General features: G+C 36.0%; 1 protein-coding gene across 12 annotated transcripts in view; it reads right to left on the reverse strand.

The window, feature by feature from the left end:
• arvcfb (ARVCF delta catenin family member b) overlaps positions 1-23022 on the reverse strand; it is a 190726-nt gene that overhangs the window by 24541 nt on the left and 143163 nt on the right. For 10 of the 12 annotated variants that reach the window (XM_048187610.1, XM_048187607.1, XM_048187602.1 and 7 more), the window contains 2 exons: positions 22068-22085; positions 19376-19447 (listed from right to left, as the gene is read on the reverse strand). In XM_048187610.1, the coding sequence (XP_048043567.1) occupies positions 19376-19447; positions 22068-22085 (90 nt within the window). The remainder of the gene's footprint in view (positions 1-19375; positions 19448-22067; positions 22086-23022) is intronic. The other 2 variants (XM_048187605.1, XM_048187603.1) reach the window with 1 other exon arrangement.

Consider the following 23022-nt stretch of genomic DNA (forward strand, 5'->3'; position numbering starts at 1 on the left):
ATGAAAATATTGGGGCGTACACCCCGACTGTTACGTAACACTCGGTGTTATGTTGAGATCCGCGTGTTTTCCGGAAGTCTTTTAAACAAATGAGATTTACATAAGAAAGAGAAAGCAATGGAGTTTGAAACTCAATGTATGTCTTTTCCATGTACTGAACTCTTGTTATTCAACTATGCCAAGGTAAATTCAAATTTTGAATCTAGGGCACCTTTAATAAAAAAAAACCCTGAGAGGAAGAATTTGACAAAACCTTGATCAATCTTCCATATACCAACATAACAGTAACTGCTAAACTGATTCTGAGAGATTCATTGAGATATCGGTGCGAGCGAGAGGAAATTGAATTGCATTATTGAATTACTAAAGATCTAGAGGTCAGATAAAGTCCAGAATTAACCCTGCCTCTTCTTCAAACGATACTAGTTGGATAGCCCAGGGTAGAGGTGTGTGATTAGGGTAGAAGGAGACAAGGAAGAAAATAAGCTGCCTTGTCTATAAAATTCAACAGTAGAGCTGAAGTAGGCAGAGGAGGAGATGATCACACACCAGCACTTCAAAACAGCCATCATTTCAATCTCCCAGGCAACCAACCGTCCGACCACACTATAGCAAATCTATTCATTAATAGACTTTAAAGAAAGAGAGAGAGAGAGAGTAAACAAGAAGAGAGACAAACATCTAGGTGACAGGAAACAGAGAATATAGATGCTTCATTTAGCTCTGATCCAAAACCTACTAAGCTGTCAACCATTTAGCATTTCAAGGCATCAGAGGTGCACTTTGGATGTGAAAGCTGATTCTAAGAAAGCATTCAATGCATCCTTTGCAGGAGAGCAATGGTAAAACTGTGAAAAAACTCACCCAGGACTAGAGAAATGCCTACTTTATACACAATTGTTTAAAAGTTTGGGGTCATTAAGATTTCATATATTTGAGTCCATTTATTAGATTAAACAGTAAAAACATTAATATTATGAAATATTATTACAATTTAAAATAACATTTTTTAATATATTTTAAAATGTAATTTATTTCTGTAATGGCAAAACAGAAATTTCATCAGAGAATACTCCAAGATCCTTCAGAACAGAACTGATTTTTTTTTTATTTTTTTTTTAAATATAAATATCTTGTAACATTTAAATGTCTTCATTGTCACTTTTGATGTATGCATTATTGCTCAATAAAAGTTTACTGACCCCAAACTTTTTTATTTTTTATTTTTTATAAATATTTCACCAAATATTTGTGACACTGGTACACAAAAATAGTCAACAAGGGTCAATTTTTTGAAATTGAGATTTATACATCATCTGAAACTGAATAAATAAGCTTTCCATTGATGTATGGTTTGTTAGGATAGGACAATATTTGGCCAAGATGCAACTATTTGAAAATCTGGAATCTGAGGGTGCAAAAAAAAATATATATATATATTGAGAAAATCACCTTTAAAGTTGTCCAAATGAAGTTCTTAGCAATGCTTATCCACTCACAAAATACATTTTTGATATATTTACGGCAGGAAATTGACAAAATATCCTCATGGAACATGATCTTTACTTAATATCCCAATGATTTTTGGCATAAAAGAAAAATCGATAATTTTGACCCATACAATGTATTGTTGACTATTGCTACAAATATACCTGTGCGACTTATGACTGGTTTTGTGGTCCAGGGTCACATTTGTGTGTATTTGTATTTTTATGCTCATTAAAGTTAACTGAAATCAAGTCTCCTGTGCAGTACATATAAGGAGCACTAGGTGGGCAGTTGCTGCCTATTGCTGCTAAATTGAGAGGCTATAAGCGTGAAGGCTGTGCCAAAGCATCCTGGGAAAAAAAAACCTTCTATGGACAATAAAACCTAATTTGAAAGGTTACAGTCCACATTCTAAGTCTTGCATCTTTAGACCCATCTTACCATATAAAAAATAAATAAATAAATAAAAAAAGTTTTGGGGTTCACCTTGAGCTCTGGATCATTTAACTTTCACACAGACACAAGTGGCAGCTCGTGCAACGCATTGAGAATGAAGGGAGAAAGAGAAGGCATGCAGAACGCAAAAGCACTTAACATGAGATGCGCTGCAAAAACTCACACCACCGGTGTTCTGATCTCACTATATGATAATGACACTATTAATTCAAATGGTTAGCAACACAAAAGTACAAATTGCCAGTGAATACCAAGCGAATAAATCTAACAGATTAAATAGGAAAGAGGCATTATACATACTGATGTGATGTCAAATCAGTGAAAGAGAGATGCCTACAGGCTAAAAGCACACGGCTGATGTAGATTGCATTTTTGTGAAAATACAAATTTGTCTGAGTATTTTCCACTGAGAATTGTTTTCAACTGTCTATCTCGTCTGACAGCCAATATGCCCAGGACTGAAATAAACACTGAGTTTCATTGATACAAGATAAAAATCAAGCATTGTCTGAACAATCTGCTATGAACTCTCGAGATGGCATCTGTCAGTTTTTGATGCTGTGAATGACTACACACACAAACACACACATTGGGTTTCCATTGGGGACTTTCCACAGATTTTTATAATGTACAAACAGTATATTCTATCCCCTAACCCTACCACTAAACACAACCTTCACAGAAAACTTGCTGCATTTTTACATTTAAAAAAAAAAAAAAAAACATCACTTTGAATGATTTATAAGTTGTTTTCCTCATGGGGACCAAAAAATGTCCCCACAAGGATTTCGGATATTGTCATCTTTGTGGGACATTATGTACCCATATCGTAGGATTTACCAGGGCCACACACAAACACACAATCTTAGGCTCTATTCCAAAACACTGCCTTGCTGCCTACACCTACATATGTCTTCTGAGGCAGCATCCTAACTGTCATCTAAGTTTCATGAATGACCAATGTGGAATGTGTAACATACAGTATGAAACTCCTATGCAACAAAACTTGACTTGCAATTGAAGCCAACTGACCCTTCACCGGGAGTTTGATTGACAAGCGATCTAACCAGTCATTACGCTGAATCCGCCATTTTGTCTGACAAAGCAGTCAGGAGTTAGAAGATTAACCTGAGTGGACTTGAACTTGAAAAATGGCGTGTATTGACGTCTTTCCGCGTTTGAAACAACATTCCTTCTCATGTTCATTCATGTTTATTTGATGTTATAAATTAACTAGTAAGAAGAGATGATCAGTTAACGAGCTGCTTGAGCTGAGGCGCTACAACAATCTGTCACGACACATGAAAAGTTTTTTATTGTTCGAATTTCTTAAAAAAATTACACAATTGGAAAGCTGGGACTTTGTTTAATATTATAAGTAACCTGTTCCGTCTTGTCTGTCGACGTGTTGTCAGTATCCTCTTTGCTCCGCGATGTATTTTTCACTCTGTGTGGCGTGACAGCGCCATGGCTTGTTGGACAAAGCAACAGTAACTAAGGGGGGCGTGTCTTTATGATCTTTACAAAATGGTAATTAATATTATATAATTTAATATTATATAATTTAAATTATATAATTAATATTATATATAAATTATAAATTATATAATTAATATTATATAATTTAATTTATATTAAATAATTAGCCTTTTGCTTAACTACATTATCAAACAGCTAATAATGTGTTGCTAACGTTACACAAACCATGTTCCTGTTCGCGAGTCAGACAGCTGTCATCTAACAATCAGTACCCTTAGAAACGCTTTGAACACCTTGAAGCTGCAGTTCGTAACTTTTTTTGGTTAAAAATTATCCAAAATCAATTTTTGAGCAAGTACATATCCAGCCAGTATTCCAAACTATCTTCTTATCTTAGCTCGATTCACAGCGGTAAGCTTATAATAATGTTTTATAATAAGAACGACCTGGTGGATTTCCGCGGGAAATTCGAGCACGCAGCAGTTCGTCTTTGCGTCATTAAGTCACACCTGTAAACAGAAAGGAAGGAGTCCCGTCCAGGCTAGTCGGTTTTATCATGTGAGGATGCCGCTTGTAGCGGATCACTTATAGCCTGTTCTCACAGCAGCTGAAATAATTAAACATCATTTTGATGGCGGATTGTAATCCAGAAAGATCCAAATGACAATCATCAGTGACAACTGGAGATTCACCCGTAGTCAAAAAGCAAAAAGTTTGGGCTTTGGACTGCGGAGTGGCTACAGAAATTGAAATCTTCAGGTAACGCTAATACACACTAAATACACATAGTCACGCAATGCTGATGTTGTTAACATGAACAATTTGAGAACAAAGTATAACAGTAATAATAATTTGTACGGTTTGGCATGATCCGATCTAAGCGATCGTTTAATCATCATTGGCAGCACGATTTTTTGTAGGCCTAATGTTTTTTTCCTCAGTTGGTCAGAACAAAAGTGGCAGACATGTTCCTTACTTGTTCAGCTGATATTTTCCAGTGAAAATTCTTATATTGGTCATACTTTCAAGACGTAGAATCTGTGATTCTGAAGTTCAGTATCCACACCGGTGCATTGACTGACAGCAAGCATTAGATTCATCCGCACTGACGAGCTGTGCCGATGCACAACGAACATAACGATAACTATTCCGCATATGACTGCAATTGCAGGTTTCAAACAGAGATGGCAACAAAGAGGAAAAATGGCCGACTGCAGCTTTAATATCAGTGGAGAAAAGGCATATAGTTCATCATAACATCGTTATATATATCATACACCCGCTATATTGCTAAATCTACCCGATTTTTTATATCAACAGAAAAACCAGGATGACCTGGCTTCTTGAGACTCCCCTGCTTCAGAGCGGTCATAATTAATGGTATGCTAAAGGCCGCCGGCACGCTGATGTGATTGGTTACAAAGTAGTTTGTGACGTCAGAAACACCAGCGATTTTTTCTTCAGTCTTTACATCACTGCAGTTTTAAACAGAAAATACTCAGCAATGGTGTTGAATTATGAATTTGCAGATGTTTAGTCATAAAGCATATTAAAAACACCACATAGACATAACAGTATTTAATCCCCCCCCCAAAAAAAATTATAGCACTGTATAGTGCTATAATTTAATCATATTTATGGATCATAGTCACATTTATTTAAAATTTCTTTTCTTTTCCACCATCTTAGATGACTTTTTTTTTTTTTTTTTAGCTGAGCTTGTCTTGTCTGCATTCTGGGATTACTTTGTTGTGAACGATGCATACAGTATTATGCTAAAAAAGCTATTTTAGTTGGCAGCATAATTAAGTTGCTTACTTTTGGAACAGTGTTGAAAACGTGCCAATGATGCCTTAAAATGCTGACTCTGAAGGCAGCTTACTAACATTTGGAAGAGAGCAACACAGTTTAAATTGTGTGTATGCAACAGCGGCAGTCTTTCAAATTCCCCTCACTCTCCATTTCTTGTTTGCAATCCTCCTCCTCCAACCTTCATCTGTTTCTCTCTCTCCCTCAGACTCTCTGGCTTACACACTCTCTCTCTTTCTAGCCACATAGTGTCTTTGTTAGGCTTGTTTGAGTCATTGCTGGGACATCGGTAGCGGATGATGTGTCTGATCTGCTTTGCCTGGAGAAGGATGTCCCTTTGCAGGCTTGATGTCATATCCCATTCTTCACGACCCACCTTCCTGCCATCCCATGCTCGAGTACATGATAAATAATCACACGCTCTCAGTTTCTCTCTCTCTCACATGCTCCACATCTTTTCTTTTTTCCCTGGCTCTTCATCTCACATTCACAAGTCCTCTGACGCCTCATTCTTCACTGGCACAAAAAAACCTGGCCAGTGTGAGCACAAATTATAATCTCAGGAATAAAGCCCAGTCCCCAGACATGCTCTGTTTTCCTCTCCTCACTCCTGCATTTTGCAAATGACAGTAGTTTTCACTTTAAAAAGTTCATTTATAAAATGGCATGTTTGCAAAACAGGAAACAATAAAGGCTGGCAGCTCTTTGTGTACACGCCGCTGACAGTTTGCCTAGTAATCTGTGCCTAATTGCATTCAAGTATGTGTGTGTGTGTGTGTGTGTGTAAAGCATCTCTCTGAGAAACAGAAACATCCTCTTCTGGCTGAAAAGCAGCACACAAAGGCCCCGATGGGAGGGTAAATCTCACTCTATTCCCTCCCGGTAGTTTAATTCAGCCCTGTAATTATTGCCTAAGCCATTAGGCCAGTGAAGAATGGTTTTCTGCATCACATACAGACGCTGGGCAATATTATACACAAGCCCTCGCCTACTCAGCCAGACTCTATAGTCCTATAATTGAAGAGCAATACTAATAAACATAACTATTTATAATAGGTTTTAGTAAATAATAGACATTGAAAGCACAAACAAATCATTTACTGATGAAGTTTTACAGTGGACAATGGCTGGCTCATTTTCACATGCATTATACCTGGACCCTATCACAGACCCATCAGACACTGTCTGCCAGATTTGTTTTCGCAAACAATAACATATGAGTAATGATGCATATGATCTATTACATCCTTCATTAAGCTGTCTGTGGCCTTCTGGCAAGTGCTATTTGCAGGCTCCTTCAAGGTATTAGGCTGATCTGGGATCAGGTCACTACCCAAATCCTAATTCTGAGAGCCATGACAGAGGATTCGCCTTCACACAAACAATAATTGTCCATCGCTGACTCACGTCCAGTGGCCAAAAAGTGGGGCATGACAACACTGCTGGTAGAGCTTGATCATGTGCACCTGAGCCTAACTGTTTCCTGCTTCTGCTGCTCTGAACAGCATTCTACAACTTTCTGTACATTTTATATGGCAGAAATAGGGTACAATGGGGCTAGAGGCACACCTTAAGAAAAAAATATGCTTTTCACTACTGTCAAAGTGTATGACTGCAGAAAAAATATATATGTTTGTACTGAACATTGACGAAGCAACAGATTTTGTGTGAAAATTAATCATAAAAGTGGTTCATTTTGTTTAAAAATCTTATAAATGTATGAGGTGTAAAAGGCTCCCCAGCATGAGGCAAAAGGCATACAATATTGATACAAATACTCTAGCTAAAATAATGTTTTTAATAATGTCTAGGTTAATACTTGTTCAAGCAAAGTTTGTTTATTTTGATAAATAAAAGAATTCATTTTTGTTCAATAAATAAACTGTCATTAAAATATCAAAATAAAAATTAAAAATACAGAAACAAAATTATTTTAAAAAGTAAAGATTCTGAAAGCACTGAAAGAGATCCCATTATATTTAATACAGATTTACAGTAGTAACAATACATTTTATTTTATTATATGATATGATTAATATCATATTTTTAATATATGATTGTTTCATTTTAAATATGGGTATTATCTCCAAGGTGGATACCCAATTTGATATATGATATTTACCATCTGAATCTAACCATGTCATGGCAACAAATGGAAAATCACCCAGCTGTTTATTATCATGTTAATTATTGTGCCTTTTGCCCCAACAGCAGGGGTGCCTTTTACCCCAAATACCATCCTTTTACATATTCTTCTGTTATTGAAAAACTGTTGCTTGAATTACCTTGAACAAAACTGAAAATCATTAAGAAGACCTTTGTCTAAAAATACAAAAATTAATTTAATCGATTCTCATAAGCTACTTAAATCAACAACATTTTAAAAACATCAAATATTAGCTCAAACTACCTCAGAATCAACTTTGCGCTGCTGTCCGCAATCGCGTCAAGGATCAGACAAATTTGCACATGCATCTTGAAAAGCGGATGTTTAGGAAATTGCTGTGGCAAGTTTTTGAGCCATCTAGTGGTTTAGAGGAAAATAAAATCAAAGGCGCCTTTTACCTCTTGGCGCCTTTAGCCCTGTTGTCCCTAGTACTCAGCCTAGTGCCATTTCTTCCCTCAAAAGTTTTTTTTTTTTGAAAGAAATTGACACTTTAATTCAACAAGGATGAATAAATGCATCTTTTTTGAATGTCACTTTAATTCAACAAGGATGCAATAAATGCAAAAAGAGATTTCTTTCAAAACATTAAAACATCTTAGACCCAAAACATTTGAAATGCACCAGGGCTGAGTTCAAACATTTAGTTTGAATCAACAGACATTTTTTATACTAAGTTTTATAGACTTTGAAGGCTCTGTGACCAAATTCAAGTGAGTTTTAGATATTCCCAAGAACATATTGCATTATGTGCTTATTTCTTGGTAGAAATTGTTCATATTTCCATAACTGTCCAAATCATAAGTTGAAAAAAAAAAGACATTTATGAATTCATATTTTTCTTTTCAACAGCTCCATCAAACTCCATTTTTTTTATTCTTTCCACCAACCACTGATCTGCACAAAGTGGGATGTCAAAGGCAGTAAAGGATGGATCTATGCCGCCTGCAAAAATCAATCAAGAGAAGACATCTTAGTATAGAGTATGTTGCCCAAACATTTAGAGTCGAAAGTGAATTCATCGCTTCTCTCTACACTGTATTTTTTTTTCTAACAATTATTCAGATTTTCAACAAAGCCCTGGTATCCCAGAGGTCCAGGTATGGTACAATATTGCCTGGTCATCAATAAGACAATGACTTTCACTAACACAGGGACTTTTGGTCATAAGTCCTTCCAATTATCAAATATTAATTCGGAATTTAAAATCAAAGCAACCACTGTGTCGGCTTTCCTCCTCATCACTGTAATACAAATGACACAAACCTGCACATATACAACTTTCATATTCAAATACAGAGTTTTAGCAAAGATAAGCATTTCTGCTCAGAAAGGCTTTAAGAACATTCTGATACTGACTCACTCTCTCCATGCATCTCATACTGCCTCTCAGCACCATGCCACATAAAAGCTGCTAGTCTTTTGTTGATCATGAGCTGTGGTACAATAGAATCAATATTGTCATCAGCGGGTGGGATAATGATTGGCAAGCGACAGGATGCCACTGCCAGTTTTCTCTCACAGACTGGCACCTCCATGGGTGGCATCTCTGGCGTAGCCTACACCCAGAAATGTTTTTTCACCACCCAAAACTCAGAACATCAAAGGCAAGCAGCCAGGAACACTGTACTGTATGTGTATATTTTATCTTTGAGAAGAACTGGGCATCTGTTAAACTACATTAAGACCACCGAATGAATGCTGAAGTAAGCATTCCATCTAGACTATGATGATGAGCAGCTGCAGTCATCTTCGTGTGATTTTGTTTTTACTATCAAGAGTATGTGATTTTTAACACAGTCCTGTTTGTGACATTATCTGGCTGCTACATTCCACATGGGCGGATGAAGATACTGCAAGAGGATGGAAGCTTGACGATACCCTGACCGGGTGGGATGGGATAGTTCCTGAATAATGTGCCATTCAACCTGTCCTTTTTCAAACTAACTTAATCCATTACCAAAATTAGTATTTAGGTTAGTTTTCCAATACAGTACCAACATATCTCTAAAAACATTTATTTGAGAAGCACTGTATATTAAGATTAGATTTTTTAGAGAATTATCTTGTTATAAGTATAAATTTTACTCAAAATGAGGGTATTTTATGCTAACCAAATGGGGTAAGAATAATACAATTTTTAAATAGAGATTATTTCAAGATATATTCTGTGAAAATAAATCTTATTACCTTAAAAAAGTAAAATAAACAAGATAAATAAAGGATGTTTAGACTTTTTTTTTTATTGGAAAACAAGACTGAAATACTGATATGTTATCAGAATATATGTTATACTGATATGAGAAAATGTTTTTCCGCAGTGCAGGGAAAATGTTTTATTTCAAAGTCACAGAGGCGTCTCATAGAATGTGTGGGAAAGACAGTGTTGACAGAACGAGGGCCAGATGAAGCATGTCAGCATAAATGTGAAATGTACAGCTCTGATAAACAGGGACATCGGTAGAGAGCTCGAGTTCATTAACAAAACATCAGTGAGAAATATGGCAGCTTCAGTTTTAGAGCAGAATATCTAATCCCAGCAGAGACAGTTTCCTAATGGAGGACTCGAATGGATAACACAAATGGATTTCTGTAGTGTAGATTGCTGTAAAACATCCCAATTAAGAATGTTGTTCCTGTTGTTAAGAAGCTCTCTAAATTTAATGGAGGGTTCAACAACACAGCCGCCAGGCACGATGGGAAGATGCTGTTCATAAGTGAGCCGTCTGCACTGCTCAGCTCTGTTTGGAGAACACGTAAATCTCCATACCGGGTGAGCTGTCAACAGGCAACAGAGGCAAATTAAATGAGATATGGAGCAATGCAATGAAAGGCACACGCATCTCTTCAGGAGAAGACTAAGAAAGCGTATTGTCTGTGTGTGTTGTATAACCTTGAGAGAACTAGTCTAATGTACGAACAACCACTTGTATTTTGTGATGACTATTCTACAAAGAAAAAAAGGTTAATCTCTATAACTAAAAAGTCTAAGAACAGTGAGCTCTAGAAAGGTATTACTACAGTCTAATCAACAGACAACTACACAAAGCATGAATTTATTAGAAGTTGCTGAGTTGGCACTAAGTAACTTCACTAAACAGTTGTGCTACTTCAATTTCAACACAGAAACATCTCGTATGCACTACAGTTCAGGAGCTAAATGTTGAAAGAGTGCATTTCTTTAGTCCTATGGAAAGCAGGCAGAAAATATTCAGTTAAAATGTGGTGTATGATTTCCTTTAAAACTATTTTCACTTGCTAGTAAATTTCACAAATAATTGTGAAGAAACACATTAAAATTAATTTTGAAGTAGAAAGACTGAAATAGTATTTTTCTTGTAAAACATACTCCAATAATCTTTGTTTTATTTAGAGTTTATAAATTTTTTTTTTTTTTACAGTGTACATGAATTTGAACATGAAAACAAAATCCATCGAAGGTGGAAAGGTGGTTAATTCATGTACCAATAAAGTAATAAATAAAATATATAATAAAAATAAATATAATATTATAATAAAAAATAGACTATTTTACTCAATTTTTGTGTCCTACGTATTTATGTAAGGAATAACTGACAATGGGCCGTTGAATTCTTAGAAAATAATTTCAAAACGTCATTTCAGAACTAATGGAGGCTTGAGCCTTGATAGCAGACTAATACAATATGCTGATACAGTTATTAATGCAGTTGAGAGAGAGGGAGTATGTGCTTTCAGGACATAATAAAATGCATTTTGTGGCAAAAACCATGACGTTAATTTGTCGTTTTCATCCTATTGTTTACTATATTTATTTGCTTGGTCTGTGTCATTGTGGGCTTTGTTTCTTTTGCAGTTGTAGGCTGTAAGACCTATTGAAACAACTGAAATCTTGCAATGCGGCTAAGACCTGCTTTAGCCGTGCGTTTCCCTGAAAATAATTGCACACCTTAGAACAGCCTCTTAGTATATAATTATAATGTAGAGTCATTAGCTTCACAACATGCTAACATCAAAAATGATTGTAAGCAATTGTGAGTCACGTCACCTGTGCACTTCATTTGAGCTGCTCCCAAATTGGTCACTTGCCTAAAATGTTCCCTTTTGGTTAGGATATTGCATTTACATAGCTACCTAAAGAGTAGATAATTCAACTCAATAGGCATTGGAATAGAGCTTAGGTTTTCATTTTAGAGGTTTCATCTGTAAACAAGTTGGACTCTGTGTAAAGCGTGCTGCTCAGGGACAGGAGGAACCACAGCAGAACACAGTAAACATGATTCATCATCATTCCCTCCACCTGATGTCACCATGTTACGAGAATCAGAGCGCTAAAAAAAGGAATAAGCCAGAGAAGGGGGAAAATGACATGTAATTAATTTGGAGTCTCTTCATCTCTCACAAGACTCTGTTATGGCGGTTTTATGAAATACAACAACGGCTTCGCTGCATTGTTTAAATTATGAGCTAAGAAACACAATAGGCATATTAATAGTCACCTTCACAATAGGCATATTAATAATCACCTTCTGTGACCTCTGGTATAGTAAATGTCATTTCAGTTAACACCAAAGAACATCTACTCATGAGCTCTGCTCCAAAAGTGAACTGCTTTTATAGGATCATATAGGCACACTCACGACACTAGAGGTCACGTTAATGTCCATTGTCTACTGTCAATAGTGTAGCAATGTATGAATCACAGCTCATACAGGAGTCACTTTAAAATCAAGCAGCTTTCTGTTTCTGTGACCAACTTGAACTTGTTGTGAAATCTGCATGGGAAAATGTTTTGGGCTAATGCAAAATTCCAAATTCATTTCTACTGAAATGACTCGAAATGCAAAACAAGCTTAGTGGAAAAAAAAATTACGTAATTAAAAACTAAAATAATTGTATCATTTATAATAGTTAAAACATTTAATAAAAACAATTATATTACATTTCTGTATATTATATAAAACTAATATTTTATATAGCCCATATAATTGACTATTTTACCTCTTTTATTAAAGAGTGTTTCAAATCAGTCACTAAGTATGTTCCAACACTATTAGGTTACAGCCTCAGAAGTCAGCTGCCTATGTAGGCAGTAGGCAGTGAGCTAACAGTGTTCTGGAGAAGACCCACTGTGCCTTCATTGTCATTCTCATCTCCCTCAGAATCCTTAATTAATTCTCTCCTGGCTCTTTTTCCATGCGGTGAGAAGCCTTTATATCTTTCATGGCGTGTAGTTTTCCAACAGGTCCTCTCTGAAACCAAATGCTTGGGGCATAAAACACAACAAAGATGCTCAGTGAATAAACAATGGCTGTGCGTCTCAGGTTCAGCTAAGCGACCAAAATCCCTCAATACTCTAAGCTGTCAGAGCAGCCTCTCAAGCACACGGTTATGATATATCACAGAGAGAGAGAGAGAGAGAGAGAGAGAGAGAGGCTCAGAATAGATGCAATCCCAATGCAGAGTAAACTCGGTTACCCTGTTCTCTTTTTATTGCATATTAATCCCCATCTGACATCAGATCAGACTTACTATTCATCTGATCCCCTGCGTTTCTCAACCCCAATCGTATCCTCATGAACAAATGTGAATCCTTGTGTATTTATTACTTCTCTAGCAAAGAGCCAGGAGAGGTTATTTTTCCTGTTCAAACAAGTGGAGGTTGATGTCTTATAGTGCTTTCATATGTCTATAAATAAATACTCTATTAGAACGATTTTTACAGAATATAATAGGTGTGATGAAAGGACATAATTAATGCCTTAAAAACTACGTGAAGTGGATGAGGAGTGAGGCTGTATTTCATTTGAATCCCATCTAAACCATTCTTTAGGTATAATTTGTGTCCCAAGACTGAAAAAAAAAAAAACATTTTTTAAAGCTCGTCTGCTTGCTTCACTTGCTATAAAAAGGTAAAAATAAGCTTATATCGATAAACCACCAAAATTAATTCTAGATCAATAATCCCCATTTTGCATGTTAATGAGATAGAGGCTAATTAAAGTGAGACATGAAAATGCTATTGACTTTGAACAGCTGAAACTGCTCCTTGAATCTCCTGACCAGCATATATTATTTGCTTTGATTTACACTCAATCACAAACGTTCTGCGAAAACACGCCCCTTGAAATATTTACACTAATACATGTGTGTATCTGAAAGGTCAACTGGCCTCAAAGCTGTGCGAGAACAAAAAAGTGAAAACACACACCAGTAGACTCGCACTGAAAAACAAACAAGACTTTGTTGAGTTCTGCAGCAGTCAGCACATTCACACACGGACACACAAACCTTTGAGCAGGCTCTTACAGAATCTACAGTGTCCGCAGAGAACTCTGCAGATTTTCACAGAATTGCAACACCAGTAGAGTCAAGATGTACTAAAGTGTTTTAAACCTATATATGTCTAGAAACGTACACTAACATTCAAAAGTTTTGGGCAAGTAAGACATTTTTTAATGTTTTTTATAGGCTCTTGCTTACCAATACAGCATTTATTTAATATTTGTACAAAAATTTGTACAGTACAACAGTAATAATGTAAAACCCACAAAGATATTGACCAATCAAATAGATACGTTAGAAATGACAACATATTCCCATGTTTTTCCCACAAAATGACATTTTATTATTTATGGAATCTATTATCTTTCTCACACTCTCTCTCCCATACAAACGCACACACATACAGTACAGACACACAGACGGAAAGATTCATGTGCACAGGAACTTTATCAGTAACAGTTTTGCAACTAAAAAGCTTCATGACATTTCTCAGTAGCAAGGTAGTAACATTGCTGTACTTGAAGCAGTTAAACTTACAGCTTACTATTAGTAGAGACGCTGTTAAACACTGTTGAGAGCTGCAGAGGTAATTCACATGCGTAATTGCTCTTTCTCTCTCTCTCTCTCTAATAACTGCATTAGTATGCATATTGTGGTAGATTTTCCAAGACGCACCTGACTTAAGTTACCTTCCTGGGGCGTCTCCTAATCGACACCCGAGAGTCTCCTAATCGACACTCAATAAATGTCCTGATCTTTCGGAGCGTCTCCTAATCGACACTCAATAATACCTGGGAGCATCTCCAAATCGACACTCAATAACATATGATCTTTCGGAGCGTCTCCTAATCGACATTTAATAATATTTTGGGTCAACGTCTTGACCCCCTTAAACCTTGTTCCCTAACCTGACTTGATGCGCAGCAATAACCAGAGACTCCAGTTTTTGTCCTTCAAAGCTTTAACCCTCTGGAGTCTGAGGCTGATTTGGGGCTTGGAGAAGTTTTGACATGCCCTGACATTTGTGCTTTTTTCAGTTGTTCATAAACATATAAATGACAAAAGTGTCATTACACTGTATTCAGCACAAACTAGGCTACAATAATATGTGAGGAACATGTATGTACATGTGTGTATTTTTGAAGGAATAATGTTTATGCGTGGTTATTGAAAAAACAAAAACTTAAGTCACTGAAATAAGGCCAAAAAAAGTATATTAAATCTATGTTAACAAGACTTCTGGGTATTGGAGGTTGTAGACTAGAGTTTTTGCTTCAGAATTATGTAAAAATTATGCTGCCTACTCCTTCATATAAAACAATATATTGATTTAGTTTTTGTAAGACACTTTTTGTCAAGAAACACAGTATGCGTGGAGGCGTGAATCTGCATGAATAATGGGCCATTTACACCTGAGAAGACAAAGGAATCACATAGTAATGATCTGAAATGACTTGCATATTAATGAGGCCTTTCAGTCAGGTAGGCTGTGAAAAAAACCCTCTGTAATAATGTCTCAGCTCATCATAAACAGCAATACTGTGAAATATTATTACAATTTAAAATAATGGTATTCTATTATATTCTTTAAAATAAAATGTATTTCTGTGGTGCAAAGTGTCTGAACAATTATGTTACCTCTATGGCATTTCATATAGGCTTTTAGCTTAAAAGCAGGCACATTTGGAGAAATATTGATGGATTCTTATATATTTATGTCAATTTTCTATACTGAGAAATAATATTTATTGTCATCACTATGAGTGCTGGATACTGTGTTTTTAATTCATACTTGCAGCCGGAGGGTGCTCTTTACACCTTTAGTCCACAAATTCATAATATAAAGAAGAAAAGGAACTAGGAACTAACTGCATGTCTTCTAGAGATCGCTAACCATTGCTTTAACATCCAAATAAACACTTTTCAAGACAATAAATACACGATTGAGACGATGAATGCATGTATTGCCTCTGAATTTGCGTCTGAATAGCGCTGGCTCCGTGAGCGTGGCCACATTAGCGGATAATGAGCTGAATCACAGACTTCTGACATGGTTCTCTTTTCATACAGATTACATAAACACAGAATGTTTGTTTTCGATTTGACTTGCACGATTTAAAACCTGACATTTCAACATTTCTTTAGACGTAAGTGTCATTTTTTTGTCATTAGTATTCATAAGTTACAGTTCATTTTCTGAGAACTATCAGATTGGACTTCGTTCAGAGGGAGAGGAGAGATCACGCATCATGTTAGTTTTCTTTATTTTACAAAAAGCACAACATTGTGTTTTTACTCTGAGTGTACACAAATAAAAGAAGACATTCTATAGTTTCAATTGATATATTACTTATGTCTCTATGACAAGAAATGACGGAGTATTTTAAATCTGTTTTGCTGCAATGTGAAAAAAACCCTGCAAAACGCGCCGGCGCGTTTTCAGACCTCAGAGAGTTAATCACGGCCGGGAGAGTTCTCATCAATTCCAGAGAATCTCTCTCTGAACAAAGGAATACAACAGGTTTTATAGGATTTCAGGTACACTTCACAGTCAGTATGGCATGATATATTACTCATTATCATCAGTCTCAATACGACTGGTTTAGATTTAAGAAAAACATCTCGGTTCCTCTGTCCCGCTTAAATTTAGATTTAGAACAACTGAATCACAAGATCATCAAAAAATGTCATGCTAATAAGCAACTAGTTAAAAGACCCTAAAATAAAGTGCTACCATTTTTTCTTTAGTTTTTCCTTAGTTACAAACCCAAAACCCAAACATAAAGCTATTCATGAAACAACACAAACTTGAACCAAAACCCACAAGTTTTTCGGGATCTGTCAGGCTCGGTGCGGGTAGCAGAGACTCTGTTTCACGTATTAACACCTCGGATGTCCATAATATCTAATAATTCTAAGGCCCATTGTCATTATTCCTTCCATAAACTGTGATGCATTTTTTTTCAGGATTCTCTGATGAATAGAAAGATCAAAATAATTTATTTGAAAGTATCATTTTTTTCTTTACTGTGACCTTTGATTAATTTGAAGCAAAATCTTACTGACCCAAAATCTTTGAACCGTAGTGTAAATGAAAGAGCTTAAGTTTAAAATTTTTAATTTTCCATTTCTCAGTTACAAATCTTATATATGACTATATATATTTATTTGTTTGATAATTCCCAAAGAATTAAAGACCAAAGAATTGCACAGATTTCCCCCAAAATCAGTGCAGCAAAATATGGCAAACTCCGCAAATTCCTTGTGGTTCTGCCCATGAGCTACTGTTCTTCAAACACATGTGGACCTCTCTACTTAAAGCTTGATGACTACATTTGATTTCACATTATTCCTATTTATTTATTCACCTTCCTCTTTCTCTTTTACAACCCGACAATACACAAATGATGGTCCTCTTTTGAGTGGGAGATCAGTAAACAGTATTTCTCTTCTTTAATGGGATGTCTTTACAAACAAATATCCCCCTTACAGATTCAGGTCATCTAAAGATGATAAATTTTTCATCTCTCTTTGTGGCTCATCTATAGTAATACATAAAAAATGAGCCTCAATAAAACATTTCCCTCTCCCACTAAGTGGAGCTCAGAGGTAAAATGATCCTAGATCAGTCTGTCAGAAGGAAAGAGGTATTGAGTGGCTCCCTGATGACTGTTGAGGCGGTGTAAATAGAGACAGACATCTTCGGCCATTGACACACAGACTGCTGTTTTTCAGGGTTTTTAAGACAGCAAGTCGAGACCCCTGTTTTGTTCCACTGAATTGCAACCCATCTTAAGGAATTCTCCCTTAACCTGCATCCCTTATGATTCATTTGCAGATAATTATAAGCTCAAGGTCTGAATATCTCTCACACACACAGATGGTTTAAACCAGAACAGTCTCAATCAGGCGTGTTTCTGAGGGTAAATCAGCCTCATTCTACCTGGATGAATTTGGTCAGGGATATCAGTCGCACTAAAATACATTGTCCATTTAGCAATCCGCAACTGAGGATTACGGCTGTGTTTGTCATAATGATAAAAGGCCTAGGCAGAAGAGTATTGTTACCTGATACCTGGGATTCCCAGAGGATCTCGGTATGCTGATGTGCACTCAATGCACTTTGTGCAAACAGAAGCTCTGCTTCAAAACCTAGTAAGCTCACTGCCTACTGCAAACAAAGGCAGCATCCTAACAATCTTGGAACCTTATAAGTGGCTTGTTTGGAATCTGCAACAGATCTATAGCGCAATAAATGTTTTTTTTTCTTTTCACTTTTTGTTCTTTTATGCCATGTAAAAAAATTCCCAGTGAAATTTATGGTAAAAACAAAACAAAAACTTTACCGTAAAAAATACGGTAGCAACGTTTTAGGTTTTACAAGACAGAACGTAGATTTTACAGTTCAAACTGTATAATTTAAAGGTTTATATTGTAATAATTATGGTTCATAACTGTTTATTTTACACACTGTAAAAAAAAATTCCATAAAAAAAAAAAAAAAAAAAACGTATTTCATTAAGTGATATGATGTTAATTTACCAACCTATTGAAGTACTAATATCTGTTTTGTACCTTTGTAACACTGACAACCACCAAACACAGTGGTGATGAGAGTCACATGATGAATCAAAGTTCATCACAAGCAGCTTTTCCACAAGCTGAGAAGGACAATACTAATATATAGAAGGTGCACACAGCGTCATTCACACAAACATTAAACACAATCATGGTAACACGCATGAAATTTTAAAAATGCAATAAACATTAATATAACATTAGATGTAACATAAAACCCTAATGTACATAACTTATTAGTAAAAACTAAGAAAAAAAGAGCTATTTCAATGAAAATACATCAAATGTGAAGTGTCAAGTAGGGAATTGTGGGAATGTCAATTTACAGTTTTTCCACTGTAAATTATACAATGATGTTATTTTTCACTTACAAAAATTTTATATTTAACGGTATTTTACCATAAAATTACATCAAATGTACCATTAGATCTATTACAGTTATTTACCATATATAGTACAAAAACTTTCTGTAAACCAATTAACTCTTTTTCACCGTAGCATTTTTACAGTCTTTTACCGTTAAAATCATGGTCATTTTTTACAGTCTATCTTCATTAAACAAATATTAAACAATTTTAGACAGAAATTCTAAAATGTTTCTGATGATGTAAAGATGCAATGCTAAAAACAAAAACTGTTATTCTTTATTTGAATATATTTTAAATGATCATTTATGTAGAAAGTTCACAACATTTATTTGAAATCTTTTGTAACATTGTAAATGACTTTACTGTCACTTTTGCTGATTTCTGTCATCTCTTTCACCATCTTGGATTTGTTTTATCACTGAGCTTGTCGCAGTAGTGTGTTTCACAGTAGTGTGCCTGTGATGCCTTAAAACACTGCCTCAGTAGACAGCTTACTAGGTTTTGGAATAGCACTTCATTTCCCATAATTCTGTGAAGTGCAACCCTCAGCAGTCTAACAGTGTGTTGGTCATCCAGTTTGTGCTAAAGAGGGCTATTTTTAAACTGTATCTTACAGAAATTCACTTCCTCAAAGCAATTCACCTGCCTTCCATGACTAGATTTCTCTCTTTTTGAGAGAGACTAAAGAGTCAGGTTTTTCACTGTCCCTTTTTCAGAAGAGTGACAGCTTAAAGATGTAATAATTCTGTGGTGTCAAAGGAAGACGTACCTTTAGTGGGTTCTGTGCGCTTGGGTAGGTCCAATGTGTCATAGTTTTTGTCATGCTCTCCATTTTTCCTCCCTAAGTGAAGAAGGGGAGAGCAGAGTGAGAGAATGAGACAGAGAGAGCAGTTGTAAGTGTCACTCTATGAGATGGAATTTACTGGTCTGAAAATGTCAAGTAGACCCAAGTCTCAGAAACATACACAGTCCCAGACGTGCCACACATAAATCTAACTACTACACAGATATGCAGAGACAAACTCTTGACACCAGCTCCCAAGAGTGGAACCCCCCATTAAAAATGCAGAGCCTTTGTCATGGAGGACGGCTGTCTATTGAAGTAATGAACACCACTCCACTATCACACACAGAGAAAATGTTAAAGGGACAGTTCTTTTACATGAACAAATGAACATTCTGCCTTTTTTTACTCAACCTCATATTGTTCCAAACATATTTGATATGCTCCAGAAACAACAAAAAGCATCTTAAAAACCTACACCCTACATAGCAAGTGCTCTGAAGCCACAATATTACAGGAAAAGACCAAAACCAAAGCCATTTTAAGTGAAAATCTTACACCAAAGCACTTCACTTAAGCACTTACAGGGTTAGTTCACCCAAAAATGAAAATTCTCTCATTTATTACTGTATGTTCACACCACCGCCAGCGAGAGCGTCAAAGTGACAGGATGTCATTCATTTCCAATGTGAGCCGGCGGCGAGCTCTGGTGAGAGCGGCACGTCTTGGACGGTGAGAGCGTCGAGGAGAGTTGAAGTCAGGTTAACTTTATGGTAATGAGCTATGACGCGGTTCAGAGGCAACAATCGAAATGTAGAGGTCCTCACTTGAGAGGATTCTGATTGGTTGCCACAACTTGTCATTTACTTTGACCCTCCCGCCGGGCGGTTTGAACGCACAGTACAGCGTTGCTGGCAGGGCAGCCAAGGCGAATTTTGACGTTCTTGCCGGCGGTGGTGTGAACGCACAGTTACTCACCCTCATGTCGTTCCACACCCGTAAGACCTTCGTTCATCTTCGGAACACAAATTAAGATATTTTTGATCAAATTCGATGGCTCAGTGAAGCCTATTGCCAGCAAGATAATTAACACTTTCAGATGCCCAGAAAGCTACTAAACACATATTTAAAACCTTTCAAAACACTGCTTCATGATGCTTTACTAATCTTTTGTTTCGAATCAGTGGTTCGGAGTGCCAAAGTCACGTGTTTTCAGTAAAGGAGGCTTCATTATTTCATAAGTATTTCGAAATTTCAATAGTTCACATGACTTCGGTAGTTTGATACGCAACCCGAACTGATTTGAAACAAAAGATTCGTAAAGGTTCGAAGCAGTGTTTTGAAATCGGCCATCACTAGATATTGTTAAAAAGTGGTTATTTTGGTTTTTTGCACACAAAAAGTATTCTCGACGCTTCATAATATTAAGGTTGAACCACTGTACTCACATTAACTGTTTTAAATATGTGTTTAGTAGCTTTCTGGGCATCTGAAAGTGTAAATTAACTTGCTGGCAATAGAGGCCTCACTGAGCCATCGGATTTCATCAAAAATATCTTAATTTGTATTCTGAAGATGAATGAAGGTCTTACTGTTGTGGAATGACATGAGGGTGAGTAATTAATAACAGAATTTTCATTTCATTTTTGGGTGAACTAACCCTTTAATCTTATTTGTACAAATTAAATATGCACATATTCAAATTTGGAGAACTGGTATAAAAGGCAAATATCATTGATTCCTTTGTGTCTTGTAACCCAATCACGATGCACCAAATGTCAATATGCAGGGGGTGATTTTTAGTGAATGTTGGGTATCTGAATTAATTAATTAAAATTAATGAATGAATTATTTAAATTATTATTCAATTAATCTTTTTATTTGTTTTCCTCTAAAAATCCTTAAAACAAGATAAATTTACTTAGAAACACTGCATAAGATAACGGCAAGAAAATGGCTTATTCTAAGGTAATAAAAAACATAACGGTTCATTATGTAAGATCTTTATACACCACTGAAAACATAGTTATGCATATTATTTTGCATTTCTGTAGATCCTCCCAAATATTACACAGTGGACATTTAAATTCATATTGTTTTAAAGATTTGTAAATATTTTAACTAATAAATAAGACAAAATACAGTACTCAGTATTGCATGCATATTTTGCAGATACTGCATGCAGATGCATTTCACATGCACTGTGCTATGTAACTTTTTGACATGTTTGACAGCCTCTGGTCAACGTTCATTTTCATTGTATGGAAAAATCTATCTGTCTAACATTCCTTTTGTGTTGTAAATGTGATGTAAAAAAAAAAAAAAAAAATCATTCAGGTTTAGATTAACATGAGGGTGAGTAAATTATGACATTTTTAGCTGAACTATCCCTTTAAATGGGCAACAAGAGAGAATGTAAAAGCCAGACCTTGTTAACAGATAACAACAGACACACAGATATCTGTGCCAGCAAAAAAAGGGGCTTTGAAATGGCTAAATTGCCACAGGTTTGACATTTCCTTGAAGAGAGGAAAACTGGCGTGTAAGAGAGAAAGTTGAAAGAGTGTAAAAGGGGCAGTGATGAAAAGTTTATTCTGATAAAGATAGAGGGAGGTATTATGTGGGTGTATGCTGAGAGAAACAGACAGACAGAGGAAAAGCAGGAAGAGACACTCACCTTGATTAAACCATTCCTCTACAGTTAGCCAACGCAGGAACAGCAGCATTACCAATAAAAAAAAAGGCAGGTAGGGGAAGAAGAGATTCAGAAAGTGTGTGTATTAAAGCAGACAGGACTTATTTGTGAACCACTTAAAAGTACATAGGAAAGGAGAGAATGTTCATAAAAAGAGTTTATAGCACATATAAAGTTTAGGAGAGAGTCAGTTCCATTAGTTCTCTCAAGTCAAAAAGAGTTCATCAGTTTGCACTGCTCTTTGGAGCAAATTCACTAAATGGTTACAAGAAAGTTAGTATATTAACAGATTCCATGCGCCATTGTGCGCCATTGTCAGAACAATTCATAATGTAACAAGCACGTGCTGCAATTTCTGCACTTACTGCCTCAGATGCGACAGTTCTAAATTCTAAATTCTATTCTGAATTATGAATTTCACCAATTTTCTATAAAATTCTATCATGATGGTACTGAAACGATACACTTTCTGCTTAAATTTGCGGTAAGCCAAAATGGAAACCTAAACTTTATGTGTTTTGTGAACAAGACTAAACTATGCCTTTTAACTTAGGTAAGATTTTGCTGGGACAACGGGTCTGTCCAAATAGTCAGGAAAATCCCATAATGCTCGTTAAGGGCATTTTCTGGTGCAAATATAGGTCACTTGCATCTTCAAAGTACATCTCCAGGGCTAGTGACAGATAAACAAACCTCATTAAAAAAGGTCCATGAGGCACAGTACGCCATCATTGTTGTCATCTTTGTGGTTTATGCTAGGGGTGTGACGAGACCAGTATCTCACGAGACGAGACGAGACTCGAGATTGAGTTCACGAGACGAGACAAGATGGCGAAATACATGACTAGAAAAAATATTCTGCAGGTGTATTTGAAATGTTTTAACTAATCATTTTGTAATGAATGTCATTTCAGTTCTACTTTCTGAGACTGAATTA

The sequence above is a fragment of the Megalobrama amblycephala genome, linkage group LG4, assembly GCF_018812025.1.
Source record: "Megalobrama amblycephala isolate DHTTF-2021 linkage group LG4, ASM1881202v1, whole genome shotgun sequence".
Classification (NCBI taxonomy): domain Eukaryota; kingdom Metazoa; phylum Chordata; class Actinopteri; order Cypriniformes; family Xenocyprididae; genus Megalobrama; species Megalobrama amblycephala.